This window comes from Suricata suricatta, chromosome 16, assembly GCF_006229205.1.
Source record: "Suricata suricatta isolate VVHF042 chromosome 16, meerkat_22Aug2017_6uvM2_HiC, whole genome shotgun sequence".
Classification (NCBI taxonomy): Eukaryota; Metazoa; Chordata; class Mammalia; order Carnivora; family Herpestidae; genus Suricata; species Suricata suricatta.
In genome coordinates, this window is record NC_043715.1 from 49,078,175 (window position 1) to 49,093,982 (window position 15,808).

The 15,808-nt window shown below is 49.5% G+C and overlaps 1 protein-coding gene across 1 annotated transcript; it reads right to left on the reverse strand.

The window, feature by feature from the left end:
* Positions 1-534: 534 nt before the first annotated feature.
* On the reverse strand, positions 535-951 carry NANOS2 (nanos C2HC-type zinc finger 2). The gene has a single exon (XM_029924954.1). It carries the CDS (start codon positions 949-951, stop codon positions 535-537), a length of 417 nt encoding a protein of 138 aa, XP_029780814.1.
* Between the last annotated feature and the right edge of the window lie 14,857 nt (positions 952-15,808).

Consider the following 15,808-nt stretch of genomic DNA (forward strand, 5'->3'; position numbering starts at 1 on the left):
CGTGGGTTTACAGGTGGCCGAAGAAGGTGCACAAGGCTGGTCTCGAGTCAGAATCCCATCTGGAAAGTTCTTGGTCTGGAGTGTCCAAGCCAGTCCTGTTCACGGTCTCCAGATTCTGAGGGCTGGCCTGGGAGAGCACCTGGGGTCCCCCTAGGTCCAAGGAGGCGAGAATTGCACAAGAAATGGAACCAGAGGGCTGAGAAGCCAAGGGGGGCTGGGCGAGTGTCACCAGCAGCCCCAGGAGGAGTCAAGATCCACGAATTGTGGCCTCCAAGGGGCCACCAGGCCGCAGTCCCAGGGGTAGCGGTCCTGCCGCGCCAAGAATCTGCCGACACCCCGAGAACAGAACCCCAGGGTCTGAGAGGCCACGGGGGAGGGGCAGGGCCGGCCTGGCCCCTTAACAGCCTCTGTCACTTCAGGATCCAGCAGGGGTGTCGTTCTGGGGGCCAGAAGTTCTGAAGCACTGGGTGAGTCAGGGGGAGGGTCCAAGGACTCGGGAACCAGGAGGGGGTGGGGGTGGGCATCTCACAGTCTTCAGCGCTTGACCTTGCGGCCAGCCGAATTCCGCCCGCTGCGGCGGTAGAGAGACTGCTGGCCGCCGTTGAGCGGGCAGTACTTGAGCGTGTGCGCCTGGCCGCCGGTGGCCCCGCACAGGGGACACACGTAATGCCGCAGGATGGGGCACATCACCACGCCGTCTGGGGTCTTCAGCTGGTGCGAGGAGTAGACGTGGCGCGACTCTCCATTGTGCTTGCAGAAATTGCACAGGGCAGCCGGGCCTCCGCTCGCCCTGGGCCCTCCCGGACCCTGAGCCTGCTCCAGCTGGGGCCCCGGTCTCGGCTCCCCAGTCCCTAGGGCCTCTGGCCTTTGCCCCCCACTCTGGATCAGCGCCAACACCACCTGGCTCAGGTTGAAGTAGTCCTTCCACATGTCGAAGGGCGGCAGCTGCATGGCTCCCAAGCAGAGGTGGCTCGTGCCTAGAGAGAGGCCAGGGCCGCGGGACCAGCGGGGCTGGGCAGCAGGTGGTTTTCTGGAGCAGAGAGGAACTGCACCCCCTTTTATACTCCCCCAAAGACCCTTCTAAGCAAAGGTGGAGCTTCGGATTTAAAGGGCCCACTCCCTCCCCACGACTGCTGTCTGACTGTAATCTTTCCTCATCTCTGGTTCTGGCTCTGCCTTGAGTGCCCCGTGACTTCCAGAAAGGGCCTTCTTTCCCCCTTGGCCTCAGTTTCCCAAGCCATTCAATAAAGCTCCGTGTCCACAAATGCCCCTCGCATCCCCATCCGCCCTTGCTCCCTGACTGGGGGCCTACATTTACTCCAGAACCATTCCTGATAATAATAACAGCCCCTTCCCACAAGCCACACGCTGGGCTGCACAGTTACCTGCAGGATCTGTCTATGTCAGAAGCACAGTGAAGGGGCCCTGTGTGATAGATTCGTTACCTGAAGCTCAGAGATGGAAACTCACCAGCCCAGGGTCACACAGCATGCAAGTGACAGGCCTGGGGCTCTTACCTAGGTCTTTGGGACTCCAAAGCAAGACTCTTCCTAGCTCTTTTGGGTTACAAGCTAATTTTTCATCGCGTGTGGGAGCCATATATCCCATAGATGTTTTTTGAGTGCATACTGCAGTGGTCAGTGGTTTTTTTTTTCACACACTTTTTTTTTTAACATTTATTTATTTTTGAGAGAGCGTGAGCAGGGGAGGGGCAGAGAGAGAGTGAGATACAGAATCTGAAGGAGGCTCCAGGCTTTGAGCTGTCAGCACAGAGCCCGATGCGGGGCTCAAACTCAAGAAGTGTGAGATAGTGACCTGAGCCGAAGTCACATGCTTAACCGACTGAGCCACCCAGGCACCCCTTCAGTGTTTTGTAAATGAGAGCTATATACAGGATTTGAGCCTCATAACCACTCAGGGACGTGGGCATGATCGCTTGCATTTTATAGAGGATTGGAGGCTCAGCGAGGTTAAGGAAGGTACTCAAGGTCACGCAGGAGGGAAATGGCATAGCTGAAATTCACACCCCGCCTGACTCTGGAAATACTGGGAATTGATCTTAGAAGCATCAGGCATCCTCACTCAGAAGGCCCCGTCGTGGCCCTGTGTGCATCATAACAAATCCTACCTGAACTCGGGGGCTGAGAAAAGCCTTTGCTTCCTGCCCAGGCCACCTCCAGGAATTCTTCCTCCACTTACCATCTCCATTTGTCACCTTGACCACTCAGTGCAGAGTCACTGAGGCTCCTTGTGTTGGAGGCTGGGAACTCAGCAGTGACTGCAGCTACCTAGTGCGCATTTCATGAGTTACCAGTCAGTCCACTGGGGGAACAGCCAGCAAATGAGAAAACAATAGACCAAAAATACCGGGTTACCTACAGTGAGGGTGATCCAAGGGAGGCGGGGCTGAGGGACATGACCTAGAAGCTGAGACCACAAAGAATAATCTTCCAGAAAGAGGAACGCAAGATAGGGACGCCTAAAATTTAGGGACTGCAAGAGGGGTAGGTGAACAGAACCAAGTGAGGATCCCAAGATAAGGCAGCCTGGTGTGCAGGGGTGGGTAGAAGCCATCAGACTATGGATTGTTATTAGGGGATGTTTCAGGAGTGGTTGGGGGCCCTTTGGGTTTGTCACAGTGATTGGAAGTGTGACTGGAGGGGCACCTGGGTGGCTCAGTCGGTGAAGCCTCCAGCTTTGGCTCAGGTCATGATCTTCTGGTTCATGGGTTCGACCCCTGCGTCGGGCTCTGTGCTGACAGCTCAGAGCCTGGAGCCTGCTTCCTGTTCTGTGTCTCCTTCTCTCTCTGCCCCTCCCCTGCTTGCACTCTGTCTCTTTCTCTTTCTCAAAAATAAACATTAAAAAAAAAAAAAGGAAGTGTGACTGGAATTAGTGAGCAGGGAATGCCAGATAGCTCAACAATCCATGTGATCAAGATCTGTCTTGGGCCCCCTTTAAATGTCCAGCGTGTCACTGGACACCCATATATGTAGAAAAAAGCCATTTATGGTGATCAAAGTCTGGAACCTAGCTGTGTTTTGCACATAAACACTAGCGCGTTTACGATATCTTCAGATACACTGACTTTTCTTGGAAACGCAATTACTGTGTATATCGCTTTCCAGAGTTGTTCACTATTTCTAGAAGACCCACCGCCTCAGACTATGCTGATGGTGGCAACTGTCCAAACAACACAGTTTGTTCCTGTCTTGTTCATGGATGTCTCCACAGAGATGCAAGCGTCTGCCTGATGAGATGTGTTTTACTTATTATTTATTTTTTGAAAAATGACATTTTTAAAATGTTTTATTTTTGATAGAGAGAAAGTGCAAGTAGGAGGGGGCAGAGAGAGAGAGAAAGGGAGTGAGGGAGACACAGAATCCAAAGCAGGCTCCAGGCTCTGAGCTGTCAGCACAGAGCCTGACTCAGGGCTCGAACCCACGAACATGAGATCATGCCCTGAGCCGAAGTCGATTGCTTAATTGACTGGGCCACCCAGGCGCCCCTAAGGGGATGTGTTTCAGACTGGCCTTGCCAAGCATTCACACATGAAAATAGATTATTATCTTATTTTAAGGAGTTGTCTTTATTTCACCTTTGTAGTTCAGTTAGGGCATGGTATTAATTTTTGAAAATACACCCTCTGTGTTGGTGGGTTATGTTACCTATGAGTACAATTTCGGAATATTGAAGAAGCATTTCAAAATGTTAGAGAAGGTGGGTGTTCCGTCTCACAGAGTAACAGCGGGTGATACAGGCCATGGTCAGATGATTGGTCTTAGCCTTCAGAGCAATAGGGAGCCACTGAAGAGTGTAAGCAGGGAAGGACATGTGAGAAGTGTATCGTAGGATGCTCCTCTGTTTGCTGATGATTGAATGAGGCTGTCCCTGTTGGCCCACATTGTCTCGGTTTAGTCAGGGAGCAAAGTCTCTTAAGAACTCCCTGACGGAAGACACGGTTAGGCCTTTAGATAGAGCTTAATAAATGCTTACTGAGTGAAAGTCTTTTTGCTGTTCATGGACGGAAGGCCACAGATGGAGAATTCGGGAAATGTCACGGGAAAGGTTTTCTTGAGATCTGATCCCCAGCTTTTCTGTAATTCCCTCTTGAAGTTATGATTTGGATAATGACCTGTTCGGTGTCTGTCTTCACTGTGAGCCCGGGGACTGTCTTGGCCAGTGACGTGTCCCCAGCATTGCCCCATGCAGGGCTGGGCATGGAGCAGAGCAGGGGCTATTAACAAGACGAGGGAATGGATGGAGGTGACCTGACTCTCCAGACCACATTCTCTGTCCTTGCTCTGACTGCACACCAATAATACGGTTTTCACATGGGTGACTCCTGTGTCTTAAGGGCTTACAATGGCGATCATCATTCAGATCTAAGGTCTCCTCCTCCAGGAAGCCCTCCCGAACCCCAGGCGGAGCCCCTGGGTCAAGGTGACCACATCCCAGCCTTGCCCATTCTGAGTTATCATTGATTGGGGATGGGTTTGAGTCTCCCCCTGGACTGTGGGCCCCTGACGGTAGGGCTGAGGCTCCCCACTAGGCCCCTTATGCATTTCAAGTCACTTAAACCTCATCACTTTTTTTTTAAACATTTTATTTTATTTTTATTTTACTTTTTAATTTTATTTAACGTTTATTTATTTTTGAGAGAGAGAGAGAGAGAGACAGACAGAACATGAGTGGGGGAGGGGCAGAAAGAGAGGGAGACGCAGAATCTGAAGCAGGCTCCAGGCTCCGAGCTGTCAGCACAGAGCCCGACGTGGGGCTCAAACTCACAAACCGCAAGATCATGACCTGAACCAAAGTCAGATGCTTAACTAACTGAGCCACCCAGGCGCCCCCTCAAGATTCAGTTCTTAAAGCCATGGTTCCCGGCCAAGTTCCCGGATTCGTGTGCACACCAAGCACTTTCTGGAAACCTACAAATAAAAGTACACCCCTGGTTATATAGAGAGCTGGGAAGCTTTCTAGTGGTTCACTTCCAGGAAAAGTGAGTCATCTCTCTGTTCTAGAATGTTGGGATCCTTGGGTCAGGCGGTGGGTGACTGGGGCACAAAACACCCCAGGTTAGTGGGTAAATGCCCAATAATCAACCCTGGGTTCCAGCTGGCTCTACCACCTGCTTGCCGAGTGAGCTTATGAACTTAGCCTCTCCTAGCCTGTTTCCCCTCTTGACAGATGTCAAGAGCGAATGAGGTCAGCAACTGCCTTCCAACACACAATGCAGTTGTGATTGTAAATAGCACAGAGCCTGGTTCATTGGATGTGTTTATTTATTTAAAAACATTTTTTGAAAGGTTATTATTGAGAAAGAGAGAGAGAGAGAGAGAGACAGAGTGTGAGTGAGGGAGGGGCAGAGAGAGAGGGAGACACAGAATCGGAAGCAGGCTCCAGGCTCTGAGCTGTCAGCACAGAGCCCAACGTGGGGCTCGAACCCCAAAGGTGGGATCATGATCTGAGCCGAAGTCGGACGCTTAACCGACTGAGCCACCCTGGTGGCCCCGGATACGTTTATTAAATGTTAGCTAGAGGGGTGCCTGGGTGGCTAAGTCGGGTTGGCATCTGACTCCTGATTCGTGAGATCGAGCCCCCCATCAGACACCGTGGATGGCTCTGCGACCTGGCCCGCCGCCGCGTCTGGCTCCGCCGAGGGCTTCTTGCTTCAGATGGTCTCTCTCCCGCTACCCGATGTGCGCATGCGCACTCACACTGTTTCTCGCTCTCGAAAAGAAAAATAGCTAGAAAAATTAAGACACAGAGAAGGGAATATTAAGGGCACTTATTTACCAAGCATCTCCTTTGGGTGAGCATGATGTTCTACCTGTGTTCTTGAATCCTCCCCAGACCCTATAAAGTAGCCCCATTTTACAGATATGCAACGGGAGGCTCAGAGGGCCCGAAGGGCTTGTCCAAGGTTATATGGACAGTAAGGGATAGGCTGGAGCTGAACTCAGGACATCCACCCACTCCCGTGAAAGTCTGCAAAAGTGGTTAGCAGAGGAGCGGGAAAAGGACTTCCAGGTGTAGGAACAGAACGCAGTGGAAACCTGGGAAGGATGGGGTTAGCTGGCCACATAGGTTTTCACAGGAACCTCCGGCCATTGATGGACCTTCTTGAGGCGGAAGAGACCAGAATCTGCCAGGTGGAAGAACAAGGGTCCTGGAGGGAGGGACTAGGAGGAGGGTGGGTGTCTCTGCTAAGTGCTTTCCACAAAGTCACAGCTGGGAGCTTTCGCTTTAGCAAGTAGGCCCCCCCCCCCCCGTGCGTGGCTAGACGGGGACATGGGGACACAGTGCCAGTCCCTACCACTGTGGTATCCACAGCACGTGTGAGGTTGACTATGGAGATGTGGGGGTTTAGAGGTTCCATGAACTCCCCTTAATAATAACACCTCCTGTTTGGAGACTCAGATTGTCTTGCTTGCAATTTTTTTTTTCTTCTTTATTATTCCCACCCTCCCCGACCCATCCTCCGGGGTCGTTTTTTCTAGGACTCTGTTATTAGCCCCGTGGCTACCCTTCCTCTTCCTCCCAGTGGCGTTTTTACTGGGTCGTAATTGAAGGACATGCCTTTTCAGACAAGCCTTCTTCCATAGAGTGGTCGGGGGCTGTGTATTGAGGGAAAGTCAGAGATGATACTGATGAGAAATTCATCAGCCATGGTGTTTACTCCATCTCAGCCTGCACTCCCCGCATGGCCACGCCACTTTCAGTGGACCAGCCTCCAAGGCCGTCCTGTTTACTCGTTAGTTTCCTTCTCAGCCTGGTGAGAAAACAACTCCTGGGAAGTTCAGAGAAGGACGGGCAGGCAAGCGTCAGTCAGGAGGAGGGGGACTCAGAGAAAGTGAGGGAGACACACATAGAGAGGCAGTAGGGATTCCCAGAGGGACCCAGGGGCGTACTTGTGCAGAGACCAACATGGGGAGGTTAAAGAGAGACTCTAGGAGAGAAAGATGAAGACAGGAGACAGAAAATAAGAATAATATGATACGAGGGCACCGGGGAGGCTCAGTCGATTAAGCATCCGACTTCTGCTCAGGTCATTATCTCGCGGTTCTGAGTTTGAGCCCCAGGTCCGGCTCTGTGCTGAGAGCTCAGAGCCTGGATCCTGCCTCCATTCTGTCTTCCCCTTTCTCTGCCCCTCCCCCACTCACGCTCTGTTTCTCAAAATTAAATGCTAAAAAAAGTTTAAAAAAAAATATATATATAAATAATGAAGAATATGATCTGTGTAGCCTGGTGATTGGGGGTGTGGTCACTGCAGCCAGAATGCCTGGGTAAAATCTGAGCAATGCCACGTTCTGGCTGTGTGGTTTTGAGAAAATGTCACCTCTCTGGATTTCTGTTGCCTCTGTAGATCCTTGCAGACCCCCTACTATTTACTCAGGAGTGCTATGCTGAGGCATGTCAACAATGGGGCCTCTGAGAGATGGGAAAATATTTGGTCATTAATTCAACAAATATTGACTGATTACTTAATGTATGTCTGGCACAGTTCTAGTTGCTAAAGATACAGCGATGAGCAAAACATCCAGAAATCCCCTGCCTTCATGGAGCTGGGATTTTCTACAGATAACAAATAAGATAGATAAATGATAAATAGTATATTGGGTAAGTCTATGTGCTATAGAGAGAAAAGTAAAAGCGGGGGGATAGAGATAAGAGAGTTGTCAGGGACGATCTTTTAGAGGAGGTAACGTTTGAGAAGAGACTTAAAGGGGATGAGAGAGGGAGTCTTAGAGATATGTGGGGAATGTCTTGGAGCAGCCAGTGCAAAGGCCCTGAGGTCGGAGCATGACTGAGGTATTCAAGGGACATTATGGTTTGGGTAGACTGAAAGGGAGAGTGGGAGGACGTGAGACATCATGCAGGACCTTGTGGCCACTGTAAGAAATTTGGCTTGTGCTTTGAGTGATGTTAAGAGCCAGGGAGGGTGGAGTTCTGAGCAGAGGAGGGACATGATTAGACTCAAGATCTAATGAGTCCCTGTGGCTGCTGGGTGGGGGGAAAACACTGTGGGGGTTGAGGGTAGAAGCCAGGAGCCCAGTTCAGTCCGTGGGAGAGGTGATGGTGGCTTGGCCAGTTGTGGGCAGAGAAGTGGAGGGAAGTGGGTGCATGCTGAATATTAGGTACCTACAGAATGAGCTTTCTAAAATGTAAGTCAGGGACATCTGGGTGGCGCAGTTAGGTTAAGGGTTTGACTCTTATTCTCAGCTCGGGTCTTGATCTCAGGGTTGTGAGTTTGAGCCCTGCAATGGGCTCTGTGCTAGGCGTGGAGCCTACTTTAAAAAAATGCAAATCAAATTGTGTTGCTCCTGCTTAAAACTTCTCATTCTCTGTGCACCTCACAATAAAGTCCCAAAACTTAGCCATGGCTTGCAGGTCCCTAAAGGCTGTATCCACACTCCCCCTGGCACCCACCGCCTCCACTGTGATCTCTCTGTCCTCATCTCCAGACTTTCTCCCGCCAGTCACTCACTCCTCTCTAGCCATCCAAGCCTCAGATGTACCACAGGGCCTTTGCACTTGCTGCTTCCTCTTCCCTAAACCTCTCTTCTCTCCGTTTTTTGGAAGGGTGGCCCCTTAGCTCAATGCAAATCTTGGCCCAAGCCCAAATCAGTCTTCTGTGGCAATGCTCTTGACGGAGCTCACCCTCTCACCCCCCAGGTCCTCTGTCATCTACTTCTTTAGTCTGCAATTATCCTGTTTATACATCAGCCAATATACTAGGCCAGGAGCCTCTCAGGGCAGTGTCTGGCTAATATTCTGTACTTTATGCCCAGTCTGGCCCATCATGGACAGTATAGACGTGTGAATGAATGTAATGGGTCCTCACAATCCCCACAGCCCACACCTTTGTTGCACCAATGCGCTCCCTCCTCTGGAGTCACAGGCGTGAATCTCAGCTCTCATACTTACTGTCACTGTTGTCACAAGGTCTTCAACCCGGCTGTGTCTCAAACAGGGAAAAAAGAGAGGCGCCCACCTCTTATGGATGTCTTGGGGACTTAAGGAGGTAATGCGTGCTCATCAGAGTCAATCAGTGCTTAGAACAGTGTCTGACACCCGGCAGCTGCTGAACAAATATTAGCCACTACTTTGATCTTCGCTTTTTTTTTTTTTTTTTTTTTTGGTCTCAAGAAATATGGAGGAATGACAACAAATATAAGGAATTCAGAAATTCAAGGAAGCTTCAGCTCTGGGACCACGTGTGTGTCTGAGTAAAATCCTGTGCCACAATACACTTTTTAGCCCATTTTCTAGGGGAAGAAACTGAGGCTCAGACAGAGAGAGTCAGTGTTCCCAGGGTAGCAAAGTTGGGAGACAGTCCAAGTCTGTGTGACTCCATTATCAGTGCTCTGGAACAGTCTCACCAAAGTCCTTCGTAGAACACCCCCAACACATGTAGACGATTCTGCTGCTCCAAGGGCGGGCTGGCCAGTGAAGGGCCTGGTGATTCCCACTCAGCTCTCAGTGCAGAGAGCACAGAGTTGGGAAATGTTTGCTGAATGAATGTATGAATGCCAAGCTAAGGAATTTGAACTATGTGTTAAAAAGGGGAGCCAAGGGGAGCCTGGGTGGCTTGGTCCATTAAGCGTCCGGCTTCGGCTCAGGTCATGATTTCACGGGTCGTGGGTTCAAGTCCCGCGTTGGGCTCTGTGCTGGCAGCTAGCTCAGAGCCTGGAGCCTGCTTCGGATTCTGTCTCCCTCTCTCTCTGACCCTCCCCTGCTTGCACTATCTCTCTCTTCTCAAAAATAAATAAAAAACCATAAAAAAAATAAAAAAAAAAAAAGGAGAGCCAAGGAAGGTTGGTAAGGCGGAGAAGGTGGTGGTCATACCCGAGCTTTAGAAAACACTCAAGGCTTCTTCTCCATTCTGGCCATTGCATAGACTGCTTGAAAAACTTCTACCCACTGACTTCTACGCCTCCTACAAATCTCAGCTTAGATGTTCCCTCTTCCAGGAAGGCCTCCCAGACCACCACGCTGGTTCAGGTGTCCCCTCTGGGCACCATAGTCCTTTACGCTCACTCCTTCCCAGTCCTGCCTACTCTAGGTTATCACTGTCTGGGGACGGATCTGTCGCCCCTGGGGGACTGGAAGCCACATGAGTGCAAGGCCAGGAGTGTATGGATAGCATTTGTGCCCCTCCTGGTGTGGGGCACTGAGGGAAATTTGGGGAGGATTAAATGAATGAGAACAAACCTAGAGCAGAATTGAGGAGGGCTGGGATGGGGACCTGCCCCACTAGAGGGTTCTTTTTCCTGCACATCACTGATGCTCTTACTCCGAGAAACAGTTACTCAGTTTTCTCCAGCCTCCTCTTGAATCTCTCTCTCACTGCAATCACCCAGAACTTCTAGGCAGAGCAAAAATTAAGTAGACCAAGTAAAATACAGGAAAGGGAACCTTGGTAGTGATTACAACACAGCTTTTCAGCATTCTAGCATTTTAGTAGAGCTTCATAAAGTACCAAAAATCCAATATTTTTGTTAGAGTCACAGATACTATTTCAGTATATTTTTTAAAAAGATCCAGTTCAGGGGCGCCTGGGTGGCTCAGTCGGTTGAGCATCCGACTTCGGCTCAGGTCACGATCTCACAGTTCGTGGGTTCGAGCCCCGCATCGGGCTCTGTGCTGACAGCTCAGAGTCTGGAGCCTGCTTCAGATTCTGTGTCTCCCTCTCTCTCTGCCCCTCCCCTGCTCATGATCTGTCTCTCTCTGTCTCTCAAAAAAAAAAAAATGTTAAAAAAAATTAAAAAAAAGAGAAAGATCCAGTTCAAAGCATGGGGTATGGAAACGGGCTGTGACTTGGTAGACATCACCTTACCCAGATGATCAAGGTTAAGATGTCCTGTGATGTCACATGGATATCGTGTACCTAATATGATAGATAAGTGTGGCATCATCCTTTTGTGATAGTCCCTCCCCCAAATCTCGAACTGCAGAGTCACTATGAGGAAACACCAGACAAGCCCAAATTGGAGGACCATTCTACAAAACACCTGACTGGAACTCTTCAAAAGTGTCAAGGTCATGAAAAATAAGCGAAGGCTTAGAAACCGTCGCAGACTGAGGAGTCGATGGAGAGATGAAGACGCAGGGTGATGTGGTATATGGTTTGGACTGTGCATGAGAAAAGGGACGTTAGTGTCAACACTGATGACATCTGAATAAAGTTGACTGTTTCATCAGTAGTGTGGTACCAACGTTAATTTCTGAGTTTTAAGAACCGTAGCATGGTTATCTAACATGTAAAAAGTGGGAGAAGTTGGGTGAGTATACCCGGGAGTTATTTGCTTTGCCTTTTCTTTCTTATTTCTAAATGTTTTATTTATTTATTTTTTAATTTTTTTTTGGTTTATTTATTTATTTTTTTTTACAAACCCTTGTGTCGAGGGCTGACTTTCAATAGATCGCAGCGAGGGAGCTGCTCTGCTACCTACGAAACCCCGACCCAGAAGCAGGTCGTCTACGAATAAATGTTTTATTTATTTTTGAGAGAGAAAGACAGTGTGAATGGGGGAAGGTCAGAGAGAGAGGAAGATACAGAATTGGAAGCAGGCTCCAGGCTCTGAGCTGTCAGCACAGAGCCTGACATGGGGCTCGAACCCACGAACCATGGGATCATGACCTGAGCCGAAGCCAGACACTTAACTGACTGAGCCACCCGGGTGCCCCATGACCTGATTATTTCTGAGCGATGATCACTGATGTTTACGTTGGATTGTGGGATTTCCTCTACCCCCGACCTGGATGTGCCCCTGCCAGAGGCTGTGTTTGCTTTGGCCGGGCTCTGGGGTTAACACTTCCAATCAGAGCCACCTTAGACCCGTTCTGCCTTGATGTTCCTTGACTCACCCAGTTCTCTGTCCCAGGGGTGTCAGTCTGCTCCTGAGTCATTTTTTTAAAGGTTTATTTAGTTAAGTAATCTCCATTCCACATGTAAGAGTCAAACTCATGACGCTGAGAGCAAGAGTCACACACCCTTTCAACTGAGCAAGCCAGGCATCCCTGTCCCTGAGTCATTCCAAGGTCACAACTTCTAAGGGATTAAAAAATATATATTTCTTTTGAGGGGTGCCTGGGCGGCTCAGTCAGTTGAGCATCAGACTTCAGCTCCAGCCATGATCTCTTGGTTCATGGGTTCGAGCCCCATATGGGACTCTGCACTAACAGTACGGAGCCTACTTGGAATTCTCTCTTTCTCTCTCTGCCCTTCCCCTGCTTGTGCTCTTGCTTTCTCAAAATAAATAAATAAACTTAAATTTTTTAATGTTTATTTATTGTGAGAGGGTGGAGGGGCAGAGAGAGAGGGAGACAGAGAACCCCAAGTAGGCTCTGTGCTGTCAGCACAGAGCCTGATGTGGGGCTTGGTCTCGGGAACCCTGAGATCCTGACCTGAGCTGAAATCAAGAGTCTGACACTTAACTGACAGAGCCCCCCAGGGGCCCCTGTAAGGGACTTTTGAAAATTTTATTCTCCTCTTCTGCCATCTGAAGGCCATTGCTCCTGGAGCTGGGGCAGGGGCAGGTTTAACTCTGGCTTGCTCTAACTTGGAAAAGCTCTTTGGGGTGCCCATGTCATGTGGGGAGTGTCTTCTGTCCTACTTCCTGTCTTGGCCAGGCAATGGGCCATTACCTGGGGCTGCAATATGAACCCCAACTGTGCATTCCCGGAAAACACTCTTAGGAAACAACACCTTCTGTAAATTCTTCCTGCGTCTCTGTTTCAGCTGTAAACTGTAAGGTTCCATCCTGTCTGTGTCTTCACCTTATTAGTGCTGTTTTGAAAATTAAACTTTTCATGTGGAGATAAACGGCGACGTCACCTTCAGTCGTAGGGAGTAATAGAGATCCTGCATGCTCTTAACTCAGTTTGCCTGATAATATTTTGCAAGACAATAATATAATACCGCAACCTTGATGTAGATATTGAAACTGTCTGCTGAGGGGCGCCTGGGGGGCTCAGTCAGTTAAGCGTCCGGCTTCGGCTCAGGTCATGATCTCACGGTCGTGGGTTTGAGACCCGCATCCGGCTCTGTGCTGACAGCTAGCTCAGAGCCTGGACCCTGCTTCAGATTCTGTGTCTCCCTCTCTCTTTAACCCTCCCCTGCTTAAGCTGTCTCTCTCTGTCTCTCAAAAATAAATTTAAAAGCATTAAGAAAAAAAGAAGCTATTTGCTGATCTCCAGATTTTTCATTTAGTTGAATTCATCTGTGTGTATGTATGTGTGAGTGTTTAGTTCTGTGCCATTTTATAATGTGTAGGTTAGCCGATCTCCAACCATAATCAAGATACAGAACATTCCCGTCATCCCCAAGGATCACTTGGTTGCTCTTTTTCAAACACACTCACCTCCCTCCTGGCTCCTACCCTCTCCTTAACCCCTGGCAACACATTCTATTCTCTGTTTCTATGATTTCTTGTCATTTCAAGAATGTTACAGAAATAGAATAATACCGTACGTAACCTTTGGGGTTGGCTTTTTTTCACACAGCATCCTTCTCTGGAAATCCGTCCAAGTTGTTGTATGTGCCAGTATTTCATTCCATTTTGTTGCTCAGTTGTGGTCCAGGGCCCGGGTGTGCCTCAGGGCACTTAAAGGCATGCACCTGCTCAAAGACATCGGAACTGATTTTGATTTTGGACTATTTGTAGGACGCTGCCATGACCACGTACCAGTTGTACGGAAGAAAACGTATCTTTTCATTTCTCTGGGAAAGTGCCCGGAATGTAATTGCCTGATTGGCGTTATAACAAACCGTTAAAGTGTTTTTTTCCTCGGGCTTCTGAGATTAAACAAAAGGCACAGCCAGCATTTCCCTTGTGTTAAGTGGAAGGGTTGATGCAAATCACTCAGCCTCCTGTTACCCGAGGCAGCAGAAAATGAAACTTTCCAACATATTGTCTTTAAGATGATGGGCAGACCACAGCTTCTCCAGGTCACAGTCTCTCCTAAAGATCATTACTGGTTTTGTTCCCGTGTCCAGGCTCCCCAAGGTGAGCGTCTTGGGTTGATGACTCATGCGTGGCTCCTTTGCTATTTCTAGGAGCATCCTCCTCACCAGGGAAAGCATTTCAGAAGGACGAGGACTCGGTGGTGAGGAGAAACACTTGGAGAGTAACGGGGAAGAGACTTGGGGATCTGCGGGCTAGGCAGGAGAGAGGCCCTCCGGAGCCACGAGCCTGGCCAGCACCAGCCTCCCTCCCAATGACACACGGAATCTGACCCGCTGGTGTGTCCCTCCGCTCCCCTCTGGGGTCCGCTTCCACTTGCCCCTGTCAGATCCACCCACTTCTACCCTTCTTTTGCCACCTCTGATCAGGTTGCGTCATAGGGATGCTGATTTCCATCCGCCTGGGTTGAGCCAATGCCTGCCTGAGACACAGGCCAAGGCATCAGCTCCTGTCCAAGCCCCTCAAAGAGCCTTCCCTGTGTCAGGGTCCTGGTCGCATCCACTCTCCTCAGTTCCCAGCCTGGGGTGCCCCAGGGTACTGCATCATCCTTGGGGGTTTGGCTATACCTTTGTAAACAGCCTCTTCATTCAGCTCAGACGACTCCAATGACTGCAATGGAACGTGCTATTTCCTTTGAGGACAATAGTCTGGCCTTCCCTGGGGGGTCCTGAGTGTCCTTTGGAGGGGGGGCGATGAGCACTCCCTGAATGTGTGCTGGGCTCTTCATAAATCTAGTGGTCCTGCCTCCCTCCACCCCACTGCCTCATCTCAGAGAACCCTTCCCCTTCCAGAATTCAGCACCCCGCTTCTTTTTTTTTAAAGTTTATTTATTTATTTTTGAGAGAGAGAGAGCAAGCCATGAGAACATGGGGTGGGGAAAGGGACAGAGAGAGAGAGAGAGAGAGAGAGGGAGGGAGGGAGGGAGGGAGACAGAGAATACCAAGCAGGCTCCAGGCCCAAGCTGAGTGTGGAGCCTGACTCAGGATTTAATCTCACTCCCATGAGATCAGGATCTGAGTGGAAACCAAAAGTCTGTCGTTCAACTGACTGAGCCACCCAGGCGCCACCCCAGCACCCACTTCTTTGAGCAAAATATACACAAACACAAAACATACAAAACCCTATGGTTCAAGGACCGCCACCCTTCCAAGATGCTCTGTGGACCCTCCATGGTAAGGACCCCTGGTGCATTTTATGTCAATTCTTTTTTTTTTTTAATTTAACTTTTATTCTTATCAAACCACTGTGATATTTTATTATTTTTTTTAGAGAGAGATAGAGACAGAGAGACAATGAGCAAGGGAGGCGCAGAGAGAGAGGGAGACACAGGGTCCGAAGCAGGCTTCAGGCTCCCAGCTGTCAGCACAGAGCCCAGATGGGGTCTGGAACCCACAAACGGTGAGATCATGACCTGAGCTGAAGTCTGAGCTTAACAGCTTAACTGACTGAGCCACCCAGGCGTCTCTCCACTTTGAAATCTTGTAACTGTTTCTCTTGGTATTTTACTTCCGGGATTCCGGATACCGTGTTTAAATCGCTACTCTCCTTCCTCACTGTAGAATCGCTTCCCAATTTATTATTAGATCAATATTCATGCCTAAATTATTATGACTAAGTAAAATCCTGTCCCCAGCTGAGCCTTAGAGTGCCCTATGATCACATTTCTTTTCTCTGATAACTTTTTGTTTTCATGAGATTGAATAATTGCCATCCGTGTTGTTGGCCTAATATCCCACCATGGATTCTTCACCATAAGAGTAAAAACTCCTGGGGCGCCTGGGTGACTTCGTTGAGCTTCTGACTTCGGCTCAGGTCATGATCTTGCAGTTTGTGGGTTT